Source organism: Balaenoptera physalus, assembly GCF_965194825.1.
Source record: "Balaenoptera physalus genome assembly, chromosome: 14".
Classification (NCBI taxonomy): Eukaryota; Metazoa; Chordata; class Mammalia; order Artiodactyla; family Balaenopteridae; genus Balaenoptera; species Balaenoptera physalus.
The window spans coordinates 13,877,759-13,900,427 of NC_138893.1; the positions used below are offsets into that span (position 1 = coordinate 13,877,759).

Genomic DNA, 22,669 nt, shown 5'->3' on the forward strand with positions numbered 1-22,669 from the left:
ACCTGCAGCGCGCGCGTGCGCAACACATCGGAACCCGGAGGCGGGCGCCGCGCGTACGGAGTCCCGCGCGCTCCGCGCTGTCCCGCCACGCCCGGCCGGGCCCCACGATGGCGCAGGAGCCCGGGTTAGCCGCCTCCGCACCTCCCGGTTCTCAGGCCCTTCTGGACGTTGTGCTCCAGAACCTCTACGACTTTGGTGAGTACGGGCCTTCGGAGCCCACGTGGAGAGCGGACTTGAGCAGCCCGGAACTGGGCCGGCCTCCGCTTTCAGGCTAAAGGTTCTTGAACGTCGAGCACCTCTCGGCTCGTCCGACCCGGTTCTGACAGTGGCTCCCCCACTCGCTTCCGTCGGAGATCACCCTCCCCCCCTCCCCCGTGACCGGAGTCTGTTGAGCGTTTTTTATGAATTAAACCTCCCAGCTCGTCCCTCGGTGGGGACCGGCTTGCGTGTCGGAAGCACCAAGGCTTTCTGACTTACCGGGGAGGTGTTCGCAGGACCTCGGGCTCTCGAAATAGCACCCCTTGTTCCCGAATCGCTTTCCGCCGGGAAGCCCCCTTTCCCCACGCACCCCCCAGACCCGCCTGACCCTCGGGCATTGGTGCCACCTTGTCACGTGGGGATCTCATCCTTCAGTGTGTCCCCTGCCAAGGACTTCGAAGGGCGGTTTCACAGGAAGCTTTTCATGACCTGTCATCCCTAAGTTGGCTGATTTATGCTCTCCTTCCTTTAACTTGACTGGGGAAGAGGAAGATAAAAGAGCTTACCGTTAAAGATTGGCAACTCCTGGCACTTCAGTAGGGAGACCGTTCCATGCACTCTGAAGAACTTGCCCCAGGGAAGGTGACATCCTTTGTTCATGCACCAAAGGTAATCGTTAGGCATTAGTGCCTTTAAAGGCCAAACGTATTTCTTAAATTTGTAGCGTGATGTTGCTATTTTATTTTGGAGCCATTGCTCAAAATTCTAAGCTCATTACACAGTAAAAATAATAGCTAAAAAAATAATAATAATCGCTAAAAAAAAAAATAATAATAATAGCTAAAATCGTATTGAGAATTTACCATACACTCCATGCTTTACAGGTATATACTCGTTTAATTTTCACAACAATCCTATGAAATAGATGTTGTCATTAATACCATTATTACAAGACAAATCCCATTATTGTAGAAACAAGCACTAAAGGTTAAAAAACTTGAAGTTCACCCAGTTAGTAATTTGCAGAGCTTGGGTTCCAAGCCCTACACTCTCTGGCTCCAACCCCTGCACTTGTTATCGACTTGAACTGTGGACAGAGCATCTCTGTGCCCTTGGGAATGTCGGAAGACAGAGAAGACTTAGCCTCTGACCTTGAGAAGTCCTAGAGGAAAGGACTATTCTGCAAAATCCTAAATATAGTTTGTGTTAACACAGCCTGGAAATTATGCTTGGAGCTCTGAAGGCATGGGCTGTATCTACTCACTTGTATATGCCTAATGCCAAAGGTTAGTCGACTCTTAATACGTATTTACTGAATCAAAGACTGAGAAAATAGAAGCAAACATAAATAGCTGATGTTTGGAGAACTCTGTGATATTCATACTGTCGATGAATCGTGAGGCCTAGAGTTCTCATCAGAACCTTCAGGTGACTGGTTGGAGTTTGAACAGCTGAAACAAAGGGGAGGTATGGAGATTTAGTTGGAAATACAGGCATTCAAATTAAGCCAGTTGTCTTAGGTTCATCTTCATAACCGCGAAAGGAAATAGGAAGACCGCGGTCCCCACCTGTAACCCTAGAAAGTGTTAAAAAGAAACACCGGCTGCAGTGGCAGATGTACTAACATTTTCACTACGAAGTGTGAGCCAACGGGGATTACCAGTTTCTGGGGTATTGCGATGATGACACTCAAAGTCAGGACCAAGGTGAGGACTAAAGTAATTGTGCTAGTAAGAGTCAAAGACGTAAATATAGTTACCTGGGGAAAGGTGGCTGTGCACTTTGGATTCTATAAATTGTGCAAGTACAACCCTCTTGGAAGAAAAATAGTTTTTGTCTTTGTGTGTACTTCTGCGTGTTTGTAGCTGTGACACACGTACACGTGCATTCGCATGATTTGGTACTGGTGATAGCTCAAACACAAAATATTGATTTTTCCTTGTGTGTTTGAACAAACAGGAGAGATGGAAGATGAAGCAGAGCAGAGAAGGATCAGAAAGAAAAGAGAGAAGAAAAGAGAGATGGGGACCCCAGCGGCCTTGGTAGCAGAGCCGGCTCTCCAACCTGGATCTCTCGTCAGAGGCCAGAGGAAGAGTGCTTCCGGCTTCTTCCAGGAACTCCAGGAGGAGCTGCAGGGTGTTCCTGCCGTGACCCCTGGTGGTTTCCCTTCAAGACCTGTAGTCTCTAGTGCTGCGGTAGCCCCCTCTCCCCCGAGGAGCGACAGGGAACCAGTAGAAGTGGTGGAATTTCACAGCAGAAGTAGAAAAAGAAAACAGAAGCCCGATCAAGACGAGAACACAAAGGTAATGAACTGGCGTATGTGGTGAAAACACCGATGTTGTCCTGCCACCGTTCTGGGCCCTGGGAACAAAAGGCAAAAACTGCTTTTTGTTCAAAAGGCATCGAACAAAAGGCAAAAACTGCTTTCTCTCAAGGACCTTACATTCTGATGGAAAGCAGTGTGACTCTGCTGAACGGCCATCTCAGGCTGACTCAGAATTCAGTCTATGAGAGAGGCATGCGTGCTTTTCCAAACTGTTTTCACAAGTTTTTGTCCAATTCATTGCAAAAATCCAGACATTACATTTCTGTTGCTTTCCCCATGTCCTGTACACTTTTGTCTGTCATAAAAAGAAAGAGGATTGTCTTAGTTTCCTGGGGCTGATGTACAGAAATGTATTCTTTCACATTTCTGGAGGCCAGAAGTCCAAATCATGTTGTTGGCTGGGCCACGCTCCCTCTGCAGGGGGAGGGTCCTTCCTTGCTGCTTCCAGCTTCTGGCGGCTGCAGAGCTCTGGGCTCTTCCTCTGTCTTCACAGGGACTTCTTCCTAGTGTCTGAGTCTCAAATTTCCTGCCTTTCTCTTAGAAGGACACCCGTCATTGGATTTAGGGCCACCCTAAATCTAGGATGGATCTTATCGTGAGATCCTTAACTTAATTACGCTCCAAAGATGCTTTTTCCAAATCAGGTCACATTTGCAGATTCCCGGGAATTAGTGCATGGACATATCTTTTTGGAGACCACAATTCAACCCACTACAAAGACAGTTAGGCTTGCGTATTCTTGATGAACATGTGAACACGTGCTAGTGACTGGTGTTTACCACATCTTTTCTAGAATTTAGGTAGTACTTTATGTCAAGCTCACCAGCATCTCTTCCTCAAAGATTATTAATGCATTCTGTAACCATGTCTACCTTTATTTTAGGATTCTAGGTCAGCTTTCCAATTCTTATAGTATCCAAATACTGGGGCAACGGGAACTGTTACAGGCAGACCAAGAAATGGATTCCTTTGGCCCTTGCAGCCAGAGCCCCCAAGCCGGCCAGCCAGGGAGCTTCCAAAAAGACTGGTATTACCACAGTGTACCGCAGTGAGCCAGACGTATGTTAGTATTTTCTCTGTGTGCCACGATGTGAAGAAGGTTGGAAAGCACTGTTGTGCAATACAATTACGTGTTTGGAGAATTTAACTCACATAAAGCATCTAGGCACCCTCCCTTGTTTCCTCAAAGGTCTCGGTCTTCAGTTTCTTCTTACACTCACTTGTGTTCATCTTTCTGGAATAGAGAGTTTTCTTTCTAATAGAAGGGACAAAAAAGTTGGCATTGAATGAGTCTGCATCTCCCTGTCTCCTAATAATGGAACATGTGTAGCAGGCTGTTATTCTTCTTCTTTCTGCTCCAAAGAATCCCTTTTCCTTGTAGTTGGCTTTTCTCAGGAACCTCAGCTCGTTTTACATTTTGGACTTCCTCAACTTGATGAAATTTTTAGCTTCCTTGGTGGTTCTCCCCTTTTCTTTCTTTCTTTCTTTCTTTTTTTTTTTTTTAACTGGAGTATAATCGCTTTACAGTGTTGTGTTAGTGTCTGCTGTACAGCCAAGTGAAACAGCCATACGCATACACACACCCCCTGCCTCTTGGACCTCCTCCCCCCGCCATCCCATCCCACTAGGCCATCACAGAACACCCCTGCCTCTTGGACCTCCTCCCCCCGCCATCCCATCCCACTAGGCCATCACAGAACACCCCCTGCCTCTTGGACCTCCTCCCCCCGCCATCCCACACCACTAGGCCATCACAGAACACCCCCTGCCTCTTGGACCTCCTCCCCCCGCCATCCCATCCCACTAGGCCATCACAGAACACCCCCTGCCTCTTGGACCTCCTCCCCCCGCCATCCCATCCCACTAGGCCATCACAGAACACCCCTGCCTCTTGGACCTCCTCCCCCCGCCATCCCATCCCACTAGGCCATCACAGAACACCCCCTGCCTCTTGGACCTCCTCCCCACCCCACCCCACCCCACTAGGCCATCACAGAACACCCCTGCCTCTTGGACCTCCTCCCCCCGCCATCCCACACCACTAGGCCATCACAGAACACCCCCTGCCTCTTGGACCTCCTCCCCCCGCCATCCCATCCCACTAGGCCATCACAGAACACCCCCTGCCTCTTGGACCTCCTCCCCACCCCCCCATCCCACCCCACTAGGCCATCACAGAACACCCCTGCCTCTTGGACCTCCTCCCCCCGCCATCCCACACCACTAGGCCATCACAGAACACCCCCTGCCTCTTGGACCTCCTCCCCACCCCCCCATCCCACCCCACTAGGCCATCACAGAGCACCGGTCTGAGCTCCCAGTGCGTTACAGCAGGTTCCCACTAGCTATCTGTTTTACACATGGTAGTGTATTTATGTCAAACCTAATCTCCCAGTTCTTCCCACCCTCTCCTTCCCCCCATATGTCCACACGTCCATTCTCTACATCTCCCTTTCTATTCCTGCCCTGCAAATAGGTTCATCTGTACCATTTTTCTAGATTCCACATGTATGCATTAATATACGATATTTGTTTTTCTCTTTCTGACTTACTTCACTCTGTATGACAGACACTAGGTCCATCCACATCTCTACAAATGACCCAATTTCATTTCTTTTTATGGCTGAGTAATATTCCATTGTATACATGTGCCACATCTTCGTTATCCATTCATCTGTTGATGGACATTTAGGTTGTTTCCATGTCCTGGCTATTGTAAATAGTGCTGCAGTGAACATGGGGGTACATGTGTCTTTTTGAATTATGGTTTTCTCAGTAGTGGGATTGCTAGGTCATATGCTAGTTCTATGTTTAGTTTCTTAAGGAACCTCCATACTGTTCTCCACAGTGGCTGTATCAATTTACATTCCCAACAGTGCAAGAGGATTCTCTTTTCTTTTTAGAGGGTTCTCTTTTCTCCACACCCTCTCCAGCATTTGTTGCTTGTAGATTTTTTGATGATGGTCATTCTGACCGGTGTGAGGTGATACCTTATTGTAGTTTTGATTTGCATTTCTCTAATAATTAGGGATGTTGAGCATCTTTTCATGTGCCTCTTGACCATCTGTATGTCTTCTTTGCTGAAATGTCTATTTAGGTCTTCCGCCCATTTTTTCATTGGGTTCTTTGTTTTTTTGATATTGAGCTGCATGAGCTGTTTGTATATTTTGGAGATTAATCCTTTGTCTGTTGCTTCATTTGCAAATATTTTCTCCCATTCCTTGGGTTGTCTTTTCATCTTGTTTATGGTTTCCTTTGCTGTGCAAAAGCTTTTAAGTTTAATTAGGTCCCATTTGCTTATTTTTGTTTTTATTTTCAGTACTCTAGGAGGTGGGTCATAAAAGATCTTGCTGTGATTTATATCAAAGAGTGTTTTTCCTATGTTTTCCTCTAAGAGTTTTATAGTGTCCAGTCTTACATTTAGGTCTTTAATCCATTTTGAGTTTATTTTTGTGTATGGTGTTAGGGAGTGTACTAATTTCATTCTTTTACATGTAGCTGTCCAGTTTTCCCAGCACCATTTATTGAAGAGGCTGTCTTGTCTCCATTGTATATTCCTTTGTCATAGATTAGGTGACCATAGGTGTGTGGGTTTATCTCTGGGCCTTCTGTCCTGTACCATTGATCTATATTTCTGTTTTTGTGCCAGTACCATACTGTCTTGATTACTGTAGCTTTGTAGTATAGTCTGAAGTTGGGGAGCTTGATTCCTCCAGCTCTGTTTTTCTTTCTCAAGATTGCTTTGGCTGTTCGGGGTCTTTTGTGTTGCCACACAAATTGTATAACTTTTTGTTCTAATTCTGTGAAAAATGCCATTGGTAATTTGATAGGGATTGCATTGAACCTGTAGACTGCTTTGGGTAGTATAGTCATTTTCACAGTCTCAATTCTTCCAATCCAGGGGCATGGTATATCTCTCCATCTATTTGTGTCATCTTTTATTTCTTTCATCATTGTTTTATAGTTTTCTGAGTACAGGTCTTTTGCCTCCTTAGGTAAGTTTATTCCTAGGTATTTCATTCTTTTTGTTGTGATGATAAATGGGATTGTTTCCTTAATTTCTCTTTCTCATATTTCGTTGTTACTGTATAGGAATGCAAGAGATTTCTGTACATTAATTTTGTATCCTGCAACCTTACGAGATTCATTGATTAGTTCTAGTAGTTTTTTGGTGGCATCTTTAGGATTCTCTATGTATAGTATCATGTCATCTGCAAACAGTGACAGTTTTACTTCTTCTTTTCTAATTTGGATTCCTTTTATTTCTTTTTCTTCTCTGATTGCCATGGCTAGGACTTCCAATACCATCTTGAATAATAGTGGCGAGAGTGGACATCCTTGTCTTGTTCCTGATCTTAGAGGAAATGCTTTCAGTTTTTCACCATTGAGAATGATGTTTGCTGTGGGTTTGTCATATATGGCCTTTATTATGTTGAGGTAGGTTCCCTCTGTGCCCATTTTCTGGAGAGTTTTTATCATAAATGGGTGTTGAATTTTTTCAAAAGCTTTTTTTGCATCTATGGAGATGATCATATGGTTTCTATTCTTCAGTTTGTTAATATGGTGTATCACATTGATTGATTTGCGTATATTGAAGAATCCTTGTGTCCCTGGGATAAATCCCACTTGATCATGGTGTATGATCCTTTTAATGTGTTGTTGGATTCTGTTTGCTAGTACTTTGTTGAGGATTTTTGCATCTATGTTCATCAGTGATATTGGTCTGTAATTTTCTTTTTTGTGGTATCTTTGCCTGGTTTTGGTATCAGGGTGATGGTGGCCTTGTAGAACGAGTTTGGGAATGTTCCTCCCTCTGCAATTTTTTGGGAGAGATTGAGAAGGACAGGTGTTAACTCTTCTCTAAATGTTTGATAGAATTCACCTGTGAAACCATCTGGTTCTGACTTTTTGTTTGTTGGAAGATTTTTAATTACAGTTTCAATTTCATTACCTGTTCATTGGTCTGTTTATATTTTCTAATTATTCCTGGTTCAGTCTTGGAAAGTTGTACCTTCCAAGAATTTGTCCATTTCTTCCAGGTTGTCCATTTTGTTGGCATAGAGTTGCTTGTAGTAGTCTCTTAGGATGCTTTGTATTTCTGTGGTGTCCGTTGTAACTTCTCCTTTTTCATTTCTAATTGTATTGATTTGAGTCCTCTCCCTCTTTTTCTTGATGAGTCTGGCTAATGGTTTATCAATTTTGTTTATCTTCTCAAAGAACCAGCTTTTAGTTTTATTGATCTTTGCTATTGTTTTCTTCGTTTCTGTTTCATTTATTTCTGCTCTGATCTTTATGATTTCTTTCCTTCTACTAACTTTGGGTTTTCTTTGTTCTTTTTTTTCTAGTTGCTTTAGATGTAAGGTTAGATTGTTTATTTGAGATTTTTCCTGTTTCTTGAGGTGAGCTTGAATTGCTATAAGCTTCCCTCTTAGAACTGCTTTTGCTGCCTCCCAGAGGTTTTGGATCGTCGTGTTTTCGTTGTCATTTGTTTCTAGGTATTTTTAAATTTCTCCTTTGATTTCTTCTGTGATCTCTTGGTTATTTAGCAGCGCACTGTTTAGCTTCCATGTGTTTGTGTTTTTTACAGGTTTTTTCCTGTAACTGACTTCTAATCTCATAGAGTTCGTCGGAAAAGATGGTTGGTACGATTTCAATTTTCTTAAATTTTCCAAGGCTTGATTTGTGACCCAAGATGTGATCTATTCTGGAGAACGTTCGGTGTGCACTTGAGAAGAGAGTGTATTCTTCGGCTTTTGGGTGGAATATTCTATAAGTGTCAATTAAGTCTATCTGGTCTATTGTGTCACTTAAAGCTTGTGTTTCCTTATTTATTTTCTGTCTGGATGATCTGTCTGTTGGTGTAAGTGGGGTGTTAAAGTCCCCTCACTATTACTTTGCTACTGTTGATTTCCCCTATTATGGCTGTTAGCATTTGCCTTATGTATTGAAGTGCTCCTATGTTCGGTGCATAAATATATATAATTGTTATGTTTTCTTCTTGTATTGATCCCTTGATCATTATGTAGTGTCCTTCCTTATCTCTTGCAACAGTCTTTATTTTAAAGTCTATTTTATCTGATATGAGTATTGCTACTGCAGCTTTCTTGTGATTTCCATTTGCATGGAATATCTTTTTCCATCCCCTCACTTTCAGTCTGTATGTGTCCCTAGGTCTGAGGTGGGTCTTTTGTAGACAGCATATATGTGGGTCTTGTTTTTGTATCCATTCGGCCAGTCTGTGTCTTTTGGTTGGAGCATTTAATCCATTTACATTCAAGGTGATTATCGATATGTATGTTCCTATTACCATTTTCTTAACTGATTTGGGTTTGTTTTTGTGGGTCTTTTTCTTCTCTTGTGTTTCCTGCTTAGAGAAGTCCCTTTAGCATTTGTTGTAAAGCTGGTTTGGTGTTGAATTCTCATAGCTTTTGCTCATTTGTAAAGCTTTTGAGTTCTCCGTGGAATCTGAATGAGATCCTTGCTGGGTAGAGTAATCTTGGTTGTAGGTTTTTCCCTTTCATCACCGTAAATATATCCTGCCACTCCCTTCTGGCCTGCAGAGTTTCTGCTGTGAAATCAGCTGATAACCTTATGGGGATTCCCTTGTATGTTATTTGTTGCTTTTCCTTGCTGCTTTAATGTTTTTTCTTTGAATTTAATTTTTGTTCGTTTGCTTAATGTGTGTCTTGGTGTGTTTCTCCTAGGGTTTATCCTGTATACAACTCTCTGTGCTTCCTGGACTTGGGTGACTATTTCCTTTCCCATGTTAGGGAAGTTTTTGACTATAATCTCTTCAAATATTTTCTCAGTCCCTTTCTCTTTCTCTTCTTCTTCTGGTACCCCTATAATTCGAATGTTGGTGCGTTTAATGTTGTCCCAGAGGTCTCCGACACTGTCCTCAATTCTTTTCATTCTTTTTTCTTTGTTCTGCTCCATGGCATTTATTTCCACCATTTTATCTTCCAGCTCACTTAACTGTTCTTCTGACTCAGTTATTCTGCTATTGATTCCTTCTAGAGTATTTTTAATTTCAGTTATTGTGTTGTTCATCACTGTTTGTTTGCTCTTTAGTTCTTCTGGGTCCTTGTTAAACGTTTCTTGGATTTTCTCCATTCTGCTTCTGAGATTTTGGATCATCTTTACTGTCGTTACTCTGTATTGTTTTTCAGGTAGGTTGCCTATTTCCTCGTCATTTATTTGGTTTTGTAGGTTTTTACTTGCGCCTTCATCTGTAACATATTTTTTGTTGTCTCATTTTTATTGATGGGTGGGGCTGTGTTCCCGTCTTACTGGTTGTTTGGCCTGAGGCGTCCAGCCCTGGAGTTTGCAGGTAGTTGGGTAGAGCTGGGTCTTGGAGCCGAGACGAGGACCTCCGTCTCCGGGAGGCTTCACTCCAGTTAATATTCCCTGGCGTCTGAGGTTCTCTGTTAGTCCAGTGGTTTGGGCTCGGCCCTCCCACCACAGGAACTCAGGCCTGACCCCCAGCCTGGGAACCAAGATCCTGCAAACTGTGTGGCACGGCAAAAGAAAAGAAAAAAAAAGGAGCGGTACAATAACAAAGAATAAAAAATAAAATAAAATTAGAAAGATAAAAAATACATTAGGAAAAATAAAAGTAGAATTGAAACAGCTACAACAAGGTAAAACAGAACCGCAAGAGAAAAAAGAAAAAACAAAGAGGAAAAAAAGAAAGGCTGGGAAGGGCCTTGGCTGTGGGGGGCAGTGCTTAGGCGGGGGAGGGGTTTAGGGTGGGGTGGGGTGGGGCCTCGGCTTTGCACCTGCACCTGCGCGCTGCTGGGGGAGAGGCAGCGTGGCCCGAGGGGGCCTCCGGAGTGTGCAGTTCCGGGGTTTGGAGGTTGGGCCCTCGGTGGTGAGGGTGTGTGGGTGGGCTTAGGCCCAGCGTAGCTGGAGGGGGTCTTGGAGTGGGTGGAGAGGTGGGGCCCCAGCTGGGGGCAGGGGCAGGGGCGGGGCTTGGGCTCTGCGCTGGCTGCCGAGGGAGCCTCGGAGGGCGGGGGATTAGGCCCCGGAGCGCAACAGGCTCCCTGGCGCCCGAGTGGGCAGGGAGAGCACTGGCCGTGCTCCCTTCCGTGCCTCCGCTCCCCTGAGGGTCTCCCCTGTCGCCGCTGAACCCCTAACCGTGGGTGGGCTCCGTGGAGGGGAGGAGGGGAGAAGGTATGAGAACTCCTCCCCTCCCCCAGCCGCCCCTCAGGGGTGCCGGTCCCGGAGGTCCGACCTTTACTTCTGCTCCCCCTTTCCCCACCCCGCCCCCAGGACCCGCGCGGCTGGAGGGGGCCTCGGTGGGCAGAGGATCAGGCCCGGGATCTCAGCAGGCTCCCCGGGGCCCAAGTGGGCAGGGGAAACGCTGGCCACACGCCCTTCTGACCCTCTGCCCTCCCAACGGTCCCTCCCCTTTCCCTCTCCGGGCGTGGGATCCCTTCCCCTCCCCCAGCCGCCCCTCCCCGTCCTGCCCCCACTTCTCCTCCTTCACTTCCCTGCGTGCCCCACGTCCTACCCACTCGCTGGGGGTTCCTCCCGTCCCCTTAGGTGTCCGTGGTCCCCCACCGGGGCCTGGTAGGTGCCCTAGTTGTGCGGAGACGCAAACTCCATGTCCTCCTAGTCCACCATCTTGACCCTTTTCTCCTTTTTAAAGTTTATCTTCTGAACATGTGAATGTGTGTGGCTAAGGAGACAGTATATGTGAACACAGTAAAAACATACGCCCATAAAAAGACTTCAGAATGTTGACATTGCAACATATAAATAACTGCAAATTAATATAGAGCTAGTTTTTGTGGCATATCCTGGGTATAGGGCATGCCAGGCAAAGGATAGACCATTGGAGTAATTAAGACACATAGTGCGATGCTAAGAGTTTGTGCAACATGGGAGCATGTACATGTGGCCCCTGCTCTCTGAAGACTTACAAGTCACTGCAGGACAGTGCAGACAGACATGGGGTCCGCAAAAATACGTGATCAGATAATGATAGCCTCCATTGACAGTCGTGCAATCAGCTGGCCATCTTTGAAGTTTTCTTTTTATTTCTGTTTTCCTTTTATTTTTCCATTTATGTGGGTCCCCCCACTAGTCGAGTCTCCATGTGAGTTCCTGTTGCCCTCTGTTGTCTGAAGTATTCTTGAGAACACAAGAGGTACTGGCAAGTAAATGACCTTCTTTTCCCAGAATTTAGGCTTGTGCAATAAATAATGATTAAACTACATAGTGTATTGAAACAGATTTTCATGGGTGTGATATGATGATTTATAATAAGAAATATTAAATATTTGTCCCTGTTTCTAGCACAGAGCTCCTAAAACCCTTGGAATTTCTTAAAAGATGAGAGCAGTAAAGGTGTCTTTTGTTGCGTTAGTGAAGTGACTTGGAAAGCGTCCTTGAATGGGGACTGGTTGCCAGGAGAACCAACCTTGTGATTAGAGAACCTATGCCCTGACTTCTGGGGAGGGCAAAGGGGCTAGAGGTTAAATCAGTTGCCAGTGGCCAATGATTTACTCAATTATGCCTGTGTGATGAAACCCTTGAAACTCCAGAAGGACGGGGTTTGGTTTGGAGAGCTTCCAGGTTGGGAGAGTGGAGCCTGGAGAGGGTGTGGAAGTTCCTCGCCCCTTCCCATGAGGCTTGCCCTCTGCATCTCCTCCATCTGGCTGTCCCTGAGTTAACTCCTTTTAGAATAAGCTGGTGATCTAGGAAGTAAACGGGTTTCTTGAGTTCTATGATCCGCTCTAGCAAATTAGTTGAACCCAAGGAGGGGGTCATGAGAACTTCCAGTCTGTAGGCAGTCTGTCAGAAGTACTACAGGTAACAACCTGGGCTTGCATTTGGTCTCTGAAGTGGGGACGGTATTGTAGGACTGAGCCCCTTCACCTGCGGAACCTGTGCCGTCTCTGGTAGATAGTGTCAGAATAGCACTGAACTGTAGAACACCTGGCTGTGTGGGACCGTTGCTCCCATGTGTGGGAAACTCTCCCCCCTGCATCAGAGTTGGTGACCAGAACCCCTTTTAATGGACTTATCTGGGAACTTGGTCACCATTTGTTTAATATTTTACCCATTCCAGATAGCTGACCCATAAATGAACTGCCTGATCATGTCCCATTTGTAAAGCTCTATAGATGTAGTCTGCCCAGAAATCTTATTCATTCATTTATTCCACAAATAATTGGGTGCCTACTCTGCCAGGCCCAGGAGATCCCACAGTAAACAAGGTACAGTCCTCTGCTCTCATGGAGTATATGGTTTACTGGTGAGTTAGGCAAACCCTGGATAAATTAATACCAATAATATACTTAAGGACTTCCCTGGTGGCACAGTGGTTGAGAATCTGTACGCCAATGCAGGGCACATGGGTTCGAGCCCTGGTCCGGGAAGATCCCACATGCTGCAGAGCAGCTAAGCCCGTGTGCCACAACTACTGAGCCCACGCACCTAGAGCCCATGCTCTGCAACAAGAGAAGCCACCGCAATGAGAAGCCCGCACGCCGCAACGAAGAGTAGCCCCCGCTCACCGCAACTAGAGAGAGCCCGTCAGCAGCAACGAAGACCCAACGCAGCCAAAAATAAATAAATAAATAAATAAATTTATTAAAAAAAAATAATGTACTTAAAAAGAGCTATAAACCCTCTGAAGGAAAGATACGGGGTCCTGAGAGTAACAGGGAGAACTTCCTTTAGAGCCAGTGGTCAGAGGTGTCCGAGGAGGTGACTTTAGGCTGATGCTCTGTTGCAGGGTGCTGGGAAAGGAGGGAGCAGAGTAATGCAGGCGGAGGGAAGCTGCCTTGTAAATGCCCTGAGCTGTAGAGAGGCCTGCTGGGTTCCAGGAGCCACCAGAAGATGAGGGGAAGGGGGACGGAGGGAGGGGGGAAGGTGTGGGCTGTTGGAGAGACAGGCTGAGGCCGGCCTGCACCAGGCCCCAGAGACATAGAGCCTTTGGAGTTAGTTTAAAGCACAGGGAAAGCCACCAAAGAATTTAAGCAAGGGCATGAAGTAATCTGATTTATATTTTAAAAAGATGGCTCTGGCCCCTGCATGGTAAATGGATTATAGGTGAGCAGTAGCCAGAGGCATGAGGGGACCGAGTGAGGAGTTTACTGCAGGGGTCCAGGTTCAAAACGGGGTGGCCTGGACTTGTGATTTGAGGATTGAGTGGATGAACTCACCCTTTAATGAGTGCAAGGCTGCCTATAAGGAAGAAAATTCCTATGCTCTTAAGAAATGAAAGGATCAAGTGTAGCTTAAAATGATCCAAGTATTGTCTGGCCTTCAGAGGTGTGTCTGATCAATGTGATTTTTCCACCCCTAACACTGGTCCATCTCATGAACCTTACGGCCTCCACAGAAAAGAGACAAGAAAGATACAGTAGAAATAATAGAATAGTGTACTGTAGGTCAGAAGCGACGCCTGGATCCTGTGGCCTGGACTGAGGTACACATACACTGCCTCTGAACATGTAAGGAATTGCTGAGCAAAGATTTACCAGTATTTCCTGAGTGCTTACTGTGTACTAACCATGATTATTTACATTCATTAACTAGTTCAGTATCTCATTAGGTCTTCACAGTGTGACCTGTCTTCATTTCGCAGAAGAGGTTGATGCCTAGAGAGGTTGAACTATTTGCCTGCATTTAAGCAGGTACCCCACCATCCCATATCTGCAGTTCCAAAACCCCAGAGCTTTGGAAACCACAAGTTAGGTTGTTTTTTTTAAGTTTGACGCAAATTTATTTGGCAGTAAAACCCAACCTGAACTGAAGTGAGGCTTAAGAGTTATTTCTGTTGGTTCCATTGGGCGTGAATATTCATAGGCATTGCTGCAGAAACGTGAATGTGCTTAATTACGGGTTGCTGTCTTGGACAGTAGTCAGTATATTCACAGCATTACCATCTGAATTGTCTCAGGATTCCAGATAAAGGATTGTGGATGTGAAATAAGTGCTAGAGCTCAGGTTCAGACCCCAGGCTTTCGGGCTTAAAAGCTGTGTGCCCAACTACTACACAAGCGAGAGGGAATGTAGGTTAGTTAGGCTGTTTGTCTCTTGAGGAACACAAGTGTACCGCACCAGAAGCTTCACTAGACATAAAGACATTCTGTCAAGTTATTGCCCCAGGTTCTTTTTTTTTTTTTTAATGTTTATTTTATTTTTTATTATTTATTTATTTATTTTTGGCCACGCCCCATGGCACATGGGATCTTAGTTCCCCGACCAGGGATCCAGCCTGCGCCCTCTGCCTTGGAAGCACGGAGTGTTAACCGCTGGACTGTCAGGGAAGTCCCTGCCCCAGGTTCTTACTGCCCTCATAATCTCTGCAGTATCCCAGGGCTGCCCTGAAGTCCATCACCCTTTAGCTGTACGATGTCCCCTACTCTTTAGTACATCCAGTGGCAGATAGGTATTAAGAAGAAAGTAATCTAGTTGAAATAATTTACGCTCAAGAAGATAGGAAAAAATTTCTCAATATTCCCAGAACTGCTGGCATAATTAAAAAGAGAGTGTTTATTTTCCCAACTCTTCTCTAATTGGACAAAGTTTGGACAGTGTAACTAATAGAAGAAAAATCTTACCAGTGCAGGAGAAAATACTTTTGGTCAGCAAGTCAGCCCATGAGAAAGTTCCCTGAGTCTGGTACTCAGTCTGAGTCTGCTTCTTATAGCTTGCTTTCTTCTTCACTACCTAACAGACAGGTTCTCACAATCTCCAAACGTTTCTCTCTCCCGTGTGTGGGACAGTGAGGCTTTATCAGTCAAGATAGGGGAGACAGAGTTCCATAACAAGTAGTCCCTACATCTCAGTGGTTTAAAGGCAAAAGTTAATCTTGTTCTCGTGTTACATGTTCATCAGGATTGTCAGGGCAGACGGCTGTGATTCACACCATCCTAATCTAGGGACCCAGGGTGATAGGGGCTCCACCATTTGGTGGAGAAGGGGAGTTGATGAAGCCTTTTCAGATTTTTTTATTTTTAATTTTTTTGTTTTTTGGCTATGTTGGGTCTTCGTTGCTGCGTGCGGGCTTTCTCTAGTTGCAGTGAGTAGGGGCTACTCTTTGTTGTGGTGCGCAGGCTTCTCATGGCGGTGGCTTCTCTTGTTGTGGAGCATGTGCTCTAGGTGCGCGGGCTTCAGTAGTTGTGGCTCGCGGGCTCAGTAGTTGTGGCTCGCGGGCTCAGTAGTTGTGGCTCGCGGGCTCTAGAGCACAGGCTCAGTGGCTGTGGCGCCCGGGCTTCGTTGCTCCGCGGCATGTGGGGTCTTCCCGGACCAGGGCTCGAGCCCGTGTCCCCTGCACTGGCAGGCTGATTCTTAACCACTGCGCCACCAGGGAAGCCCCCGTGAAGGCTCTTAGAGGTTTCACGTGGAAGGGGCACGCTTCCCTCTGCTCACACTTTGGCCAAAACAAGTGATGTAGCCGTGCCTAACTTCAGGTCGGCAGCAGAGCCCAGTTCTCCTGGGAGCCTAGGAGTGGAGGAGGACCCGGTATTGCCCGTGGGCAGTAGTGCCCCCTCCCACAGTGAGGGCAGGGGAGAGAAAACGGGGGAGACCACTGATCATTTCTAAATGCAGGTGCTGTGTTGTGAATATATACTAAAGTGGTTTTAAAGCTAAAGGTAGAGATTACAGTTAAGGTAGTGGTGGGGGTCATGCTAATAGACTCAGCATCATGATAATTAGGCAAGAATTTTTTTCCAAATGTTTGCTTTTATTATAAAGAAGGATCTGTTACCGAACCAGGTCCATTTGCCCGACGTGCAGCAAGCCAGACGCCGAGATGCTGAGGTTTACAGTTTATTCACAAGGCAGCCAAGTGAGGAGGTGGGAGAACAAGTCTGAGATCGCCTCCCAACAGCGAGGGGGCTGGGGTCTTTACGGGATAAGCACGGTGGTCTTAGGCGTGGGGAAGGGTGATGGGAGGAAGGGGAAGAGGTGAGGTAATCGGCGTTCCGTGCAGGCGTATCTGGGTTACAGGCGTCTGTGTTCAAAATGGAGGTGCTTAGCATGATCGGAGCTTCCTGGCCCCTGACCTCAGAAGGCCCTTCCTTGGACACCCGCGCAGGCCCAGCTTTAGGGCTGACGACCCGGCCAGCCTTAGCCAGCTCGCACGGGGCAGGAGCTGACTCCAAATTCCTGCAAAACACCTGGGCTACGAGAAGCTGGGTAGGTATGCAGTTAAAAAGAGGGGAAAGGAAAGAACAAAATAACTAAAGCGAGCTTCATCAGTGAAGGCAGGTTACAAGCAGAAGGGTTTTAACAAGCCATTCCCCTGTCCGTTGCTCTCCGCACAGACTCTGCTCTGCTGAGCCGGAGGCCAGGACCGCTTTTCTAGATCCTGCACGGCTGGGATGGCCTGAGGTTGAGTAGAGACCACTGTCCTTGGCCAGATTTGACAATAGTTTCCTTGAAGTCTCAAACTTCTGGTCAATTCTATGCATTGGTAACCACAGCCAGGGGATATATTGATGTAAAGAGTCACATATTTTGATGGCATTTCCAGTATCATTATTTTCTGTGGGGAATTATAAACCCAGTCTCCATCATTTCTAGAAATCTGATGTTCCTGAAAGAAATTTTCAACTCAAGAGAGTTTAAGAGAGTTAGCCATTATTCCAGTGGCTGGATAGGAGGGAAGAAAAGAGGGAATTCTTTCTCTCTCTCTTCCTCCCTCCCTCCCTTCCTTCCTCTTGCAGCTTGTGGGATCTTAGTTCCGCGACCAGGCATTGAACCCTGGGCCATGGCAGTGAAAGCGCCAAGTCCTAACCACTGGACCGCCAGGGAATTCCCGAGAATTATTTAAATATGACCTTTTTACCCTCTAAAATTCTGCTCAGTTATCCTTTTCTAAACCCCCCACCATACAGAGTTTCCCACATTTGGTGTGTGAGATACAGACATTGGTCTCTCTCTTACTCTCTTTTCTTTTTTCTTAGTTTCTCGTCAGTCTTTTCTTAAACTTTGAAACCTTAAATTTATTTTCTCCATTTTTCTTCCATTAGCTGTTAATTAGGCTTCTGTGCAACAAGCATGTATTATTGTTTGTTATTTAGGCATCTGGGCCAGTTTCAAGGCTTTTAAAAACATGAGTGTGCCCTTGGTGTGATGGATGCTATAAGGAACAGATGACCTTAATAAAGAATGTTTTCTTTTCCTTTTCAGACCAAAACTAGTATCCTCGAGAAAGATGTGGATATACAAGAGTTTAACTTAGAAAAGGTATGTGCTTTGAAATTATTAATTTTTTCAACTTTGTAATACCAAAAATGAATATGTTTACATGTTGTCCAATGGTTGGGGAAATGGTGAAGCAGATCACACTACATTTACTTGATTGAACATTGTGCAGTCGTTTAAAACATGTCGGTTTTGTGACTGCAGTGTCAGCGATACAGTGGTAAGTAGAAGCAGGGATGTGTGTGTCCTGTGGCTGTAACTAGGTTTTAAAAACGTGCGAGAGAGACTTCCCTGGTGGTGCAGTGGTTAAGACTCCACCCTCCCAATGCAGGGGGCCCGGGTTCGATCCCTGGTCGGGGAACTAGATCCCACGTGTATGCCGCAACTAAGAGTCCACGTGCTGCAGCGAAGGTCCCACGTGCTGCAACTAAGACCTGGCGCAGCCAAAATAATGCATAAATAAATAAATAATTTTAAAAAAAATTTAAAAAAATGTGTGAGAAAAAAGGAAGTAATTCAGCTGCCAAGAGTGGGTATTGGTGACTTTTTCTCTTCTACAATATGTTTTTAAAGAAAGAACATGGACCTGTGTTTGAAGCTGCTGTGATAAAGGGTTTCCACGTGTGAGTAGATGTGTTTGGGAAGGTACTTTTAGTTGTTGCCTTTATGGATAGTAGCTTGTTTTAGGGCACATCCTAAAGTACGGCAGAGCTCTGCGGGTCACCCTTGTTTTGTCACTCATTTGTGTGGAGATAAGTCTTTGCTTCGACTGCCCGCATTCAATGTGGGAGAATGGCGTGGGGAGGTTATGGACCTTTGTGAGAGACTCCACAAAGCTGCTTAAACCACACCGTGACAGCACTCTTGCGAGCTGTAGCCCCTGCAGGTCCTCCATAAAAGTGCTGGGCATGTAGCCCATCGCGTCTGGCAGGCAGCACTCCTAGGGCTGTGTTTCCTCTGTGGAGTTTCTGGAAGGCACTTGGGCCTGACTGTGCTTTGTGTCTGCAGGCTCGTTTGGAAGTGCACCGGTTTGGGATCACAGGTTATGGAAAAGGAAAGGAGAGAGTCCTGGAGCAGGGACGCGCCATTATGCTGGGCGCTAAGGTGAGAGCTGCTTCTGCCTCCCACCCCCAGACGCGGTACAGCAAAGGGGGGCGCCCCGGGCAAGGCAGGGCGGGGGCAAAGGCAAAGTCAAAAATGATGCTGAGTGTCCTTTCTCATTTCAGCCTCCCAAAAATAGTTATGTGAATTACAAGGTTTTGCAGGAGCAAATCAAAGAAAAAAAGTCAGCAAAGGAAAAAGAAAAGAGAACGGTAGGTGTGATAGCCTTTTCTTAAACTAGAACAGAAAGGTGGTTGCAATTTGCTGGACCCCGCTGCTTGGAAAGCAGTCTAGACAGCAACAAATCTAGAGTTAGGTGAATGTTCTTCCCCTCTGTTCAAGTCAGCTACATCTTGTGATACCAGCCACATAATCTGACTTATTTACCTGAAAGGTTTGCTTTGAAATAGCAAACTCCTGTTCAGGTACTGTGAGCTACTTTGACCTTTTCCCTATATGCAGTCATTTTTTTTTTTTTTTTGCCTTTTACATTGTATAGAACACACGGGCTTCTGAAAAACCACAAGGGGAATAGATGTTACACTCCCTCCCTTTCGCCTAAAATGGAAGATTTGACATTTCTACTGTCCGTTTTCTCTGAATGGCCTTTCACAGTCTTGAAAGGGTTTTAGGATGAAACTTTGTATAATTAACATGCCTACTTGAAAAAAATATTAAAAATAAATGGTATCTCTGGCTTTTGGTCACAAACCTCTTGCCTTTTTTTGAATCTCCATTATCCATTACTGATACATATGTTTTCTTTAATTGTGAAATCAGGCCCAGGACACAGATATTTTCAAGAAAAAAAAGAGGAAAGGACAGGAAGACAGGTGAGTGATACCATCAGGTACTCGGGTGGAATGATTTGGATAAACCTATTAGTTAGTTCTGAACATAGTACCTTGAATTGATGTGGTGTTTCTAGCCTGTTACAGTGCTGCACTGTCTCTCCTGAACCTAAATCAAGCCCTTGAGGGGGGAGACAGGATTCAGTAAATTGTCCAAGATCAGACAACTCCCTCAGAATTGAACTAGGAACCTTCTCCAGTCTCCCATTTTCAAAGACCAGACATGCGCAGTGACTAGTGGAAAAGCTGAGATTGACGTTTCCAGCAAGACCTCTGTCCCCTCCTAAGAGAGCCTGTGCTGCCTGCACTTCCATGACCACATGAGGGAGAGCACCGTGGTTTGAGTAATGGAGCATTGATTTTGTGCCTTTCTGCTTGTTTCTTAGCTTTTGTTCAAGTACCTTTTTCTCCTCAAATTACTGTTTCAAAATCTACTTTTGTCTTGAGCTTTTTCTTGGAGCCCTAGTGAGCTTGCGCATGCTGGAAGGTGGTCATCTGTTCTGGTTGTGTGGTCTGTCAAGGGCCCACTGTGCGCTGGGCACATAGGTGTCTAGGTGTTGGGCTTACAGCCATGATCACACTGAGGGTCCCCGCCCTGGAGGAGCTTACATTTTAGGGAGGGAAACACACCAAAACATCTAAACAGATAAGTAAGGGCATGTCAGGTCCTGGCAGGTTTCGTGAGGAGGTTGAAACAGTGCATCGTGAGAGAACGTCACTGAGGGTGGGCTGGTGTGTCGTTCTAAGGAGGCCACATCTGAGTCAAGAACTGAGTGGGGAAGATCCGGAAAGATCTGGTAGCAGAATATTCAACGTGGAAGAAACCAGTGCAAAGGCCCTGGGGCAGGAGGCAGTTGGCATGTTCAGGGATGCAGGAACCTAGTGGTGCTGCAGTGGGGCGGGGGCCTTGCATGGGAGGGGCCGGGAGGTTGCAGGGCCAGACCTCGGTGGCCTGGTTGGTGGTGCTGAAATCCTTTTGTATAAGCTTAATTATAGTACCTTCCTCTCACTTTAAATGTAGGAAATCCAAAAAGAAGAAATCGGCTCCCAGTATTTTGTCAAGTAGACGGATTGGACAGGTTGGAAAATTCAAAAATGGGACACTGATTCTGAGCCAAGTTGATATCAAAAAAATAAATTCTTCCAGAGTGGCTAAATGAAGTACTTTATAAAATAAAGAGAGAAGTGGGAAAGTGCCAATGTACTGAAACTGGACCCCTACAAGACTTCCAGATTATTCTTATTTACTTCATATTTCATAGACTGCTCTTTTATTTTAGGGAACAAAATCAAATTGAAATAATAAAATTTCTATCTGCTGAAGTGTCTGATTTGTTTTCCTTTTTGGTGATAACCGTGTTGGGCCAACTGTGATGTGAATCTGAAGTAAAACTGAAACCGTGTAACTCACTCAGATTGGGACTTGAACCCATAGTCTTTTAACTGAGATCACACACCTGGTCTTAGGACTTAATGAAGCTCAGGTTCTGGATGTCTCATCACAGAAAGAATTCAGCGAGAGACAAAGCGATAGGTTTATTTAGAGAGAAATACACTCCACAGACAGAGTGCGGGCCATCTCAGAAGGCGGAAGTGGCACCAGGGTTTGGGGTTGTCCGTTCTTACAGGGGTGGGTAATTTCACAGGCTAAGGAGTGGGAGGAGTGTTCCAGCTGTTTTGGGGAAGGGGTGGGGATTTCCAGGAATTGGGCCGCCGCCCTCTTTTTGACCCTTGTGGTCGCTCTTGGAACTGTCCTGGCACCTGTGGGTGTGTCATTTAGCTTGCTGATGTGTTACTGTGAGCGTATACTGGGGCTCAAGGTCTAGTGGAAGTCGACTTGTCCGCCATCTTGGACCCATTTGGTTCTAATCGGTTTATGTCGTGTCCTCCGGCTGTGTCATTCTTTCAGAGGTTGTGCCCTGCCCCCTTCCCTCCTGTTTCAAAACTATTGAGAAGGATGTTTTAATATTCTCCATCAAGGTTCACTCGAGTTTCACTTTCACTGGTGTTCTGTGCATTTGCTTGTAGATATTTCATAATTTTGTGGATTTGTAGATGCTAATAATTAGCTTAAAATTGTTTTTTAATTTTCTAAAAATGATTTAATGTTACTATATCATGAAAGAACTAAGAATGTGATCATTTGTCAGTTTTGTGGGAAAAGCATTTTCGATTTTCAGCCAAAGTGTATAAAATCTACTTTGTAAGAATGTGTATAAATAAAATACAACTTTTGTGGTAAAAATGACCATGACTATTAAATAACACAACAGATGAGTTAAGCAAATGTTATCTCCTTCTAAGTCATCACCTGGGGTAATCATACATATATTTTTAAATAATATTGCCCATGTTGAAAGTGTCTGGAACTTCTCAAAGCTTGTAGAACTTTAAAAAAAAAAAGGTCTTCAATTTTGTTTTGTTTTTCATTGCCAAAAAATTCAGATCCAAGCCTAACAAATAATAAAGTTTTGGTGAAAACAGAGGGGTACTTCTCACTGCTGGCTGACTTTCTTAAGTGACTCATACATTGACTCTGAAGGCATTGCCATTGTTCAAAATATGCTTTGAATTGAAGCAAAATTGGAAATGTTTTATTAAATTAAAACACTGTAATTGTTTTACTTTTCAGGTTCATTTTGAAAGGCAGTATTCGTTAGGGTGTATATTTTGGCAGTTTTTAAGAGGGACTTTTTAAGAAGGTGTAGAAGATCCCAAATATGGCAAAAGCCCTAGGAAAAATCTCAGGAGCTGGAAATAACCTACTGGAGTGGACACCGGACCCGTTTAACTCCCTTTCTTTATCTGCAGGGAGCCGGGAAACCTAGTGGCTCCACCTCACCCCACCTCCCATGAGCTTCAGTGGCTCAGATAACTGAGCACTTGGCCCGACTCTGGACCAGAGCCCCAGCCTAGTCAATTCTGGAAAAGCATGCAAATTCCTAGTATAAATTGCTTACCTTGTTTTTGTTTCACCTTTTAAATATTTACAGAGCAGTTTTGTGACCACTGGGTGCTCTGG

General features: G+C 45.2%; 1 protein-coding gene across 2 annotated transcripts; it reads left to right on the forward strand.

The window, feature by feature from the left end:
- Positions 1-7: 7 nt before the first annotated feature.
- Positions 8-20,970, forward strand: FSAF1 (40S small subunit processome assembly factor 1). Of its 2 annotated transcripts, XM_082423034.1 has the most exons (7): positions 9-195; positions 2,158-2,501; positions 17,681-17,737; positions 18,704-18,799; positions 18,922-19,008; positions 19,577-19,629; positions 20,669-20,970. In XM_082423034.1, the coding sequence occupies exons 1-7, from the start codon at positions 108-110 to the stop codon at positions 20,805-20,807; spliced, it is 864 nt and encodes a 287-aa protein (XP_082279160.1). In that variant the 5' UTR covers positions 9-107; the 3' UTR covers positions 20,808-20,970. The 2 variants fall into 2 exon arrangements, with proteins under 2 accessions (XP_082279161.1, XP_082279160.1); XM_082423035.1 differs by lacking the exon at positions 18,704-18,799 and having other exon boundaries at positions 8-195.
- Positions 20,971-22,669: the final 1,699 nt, after the last annotated feature.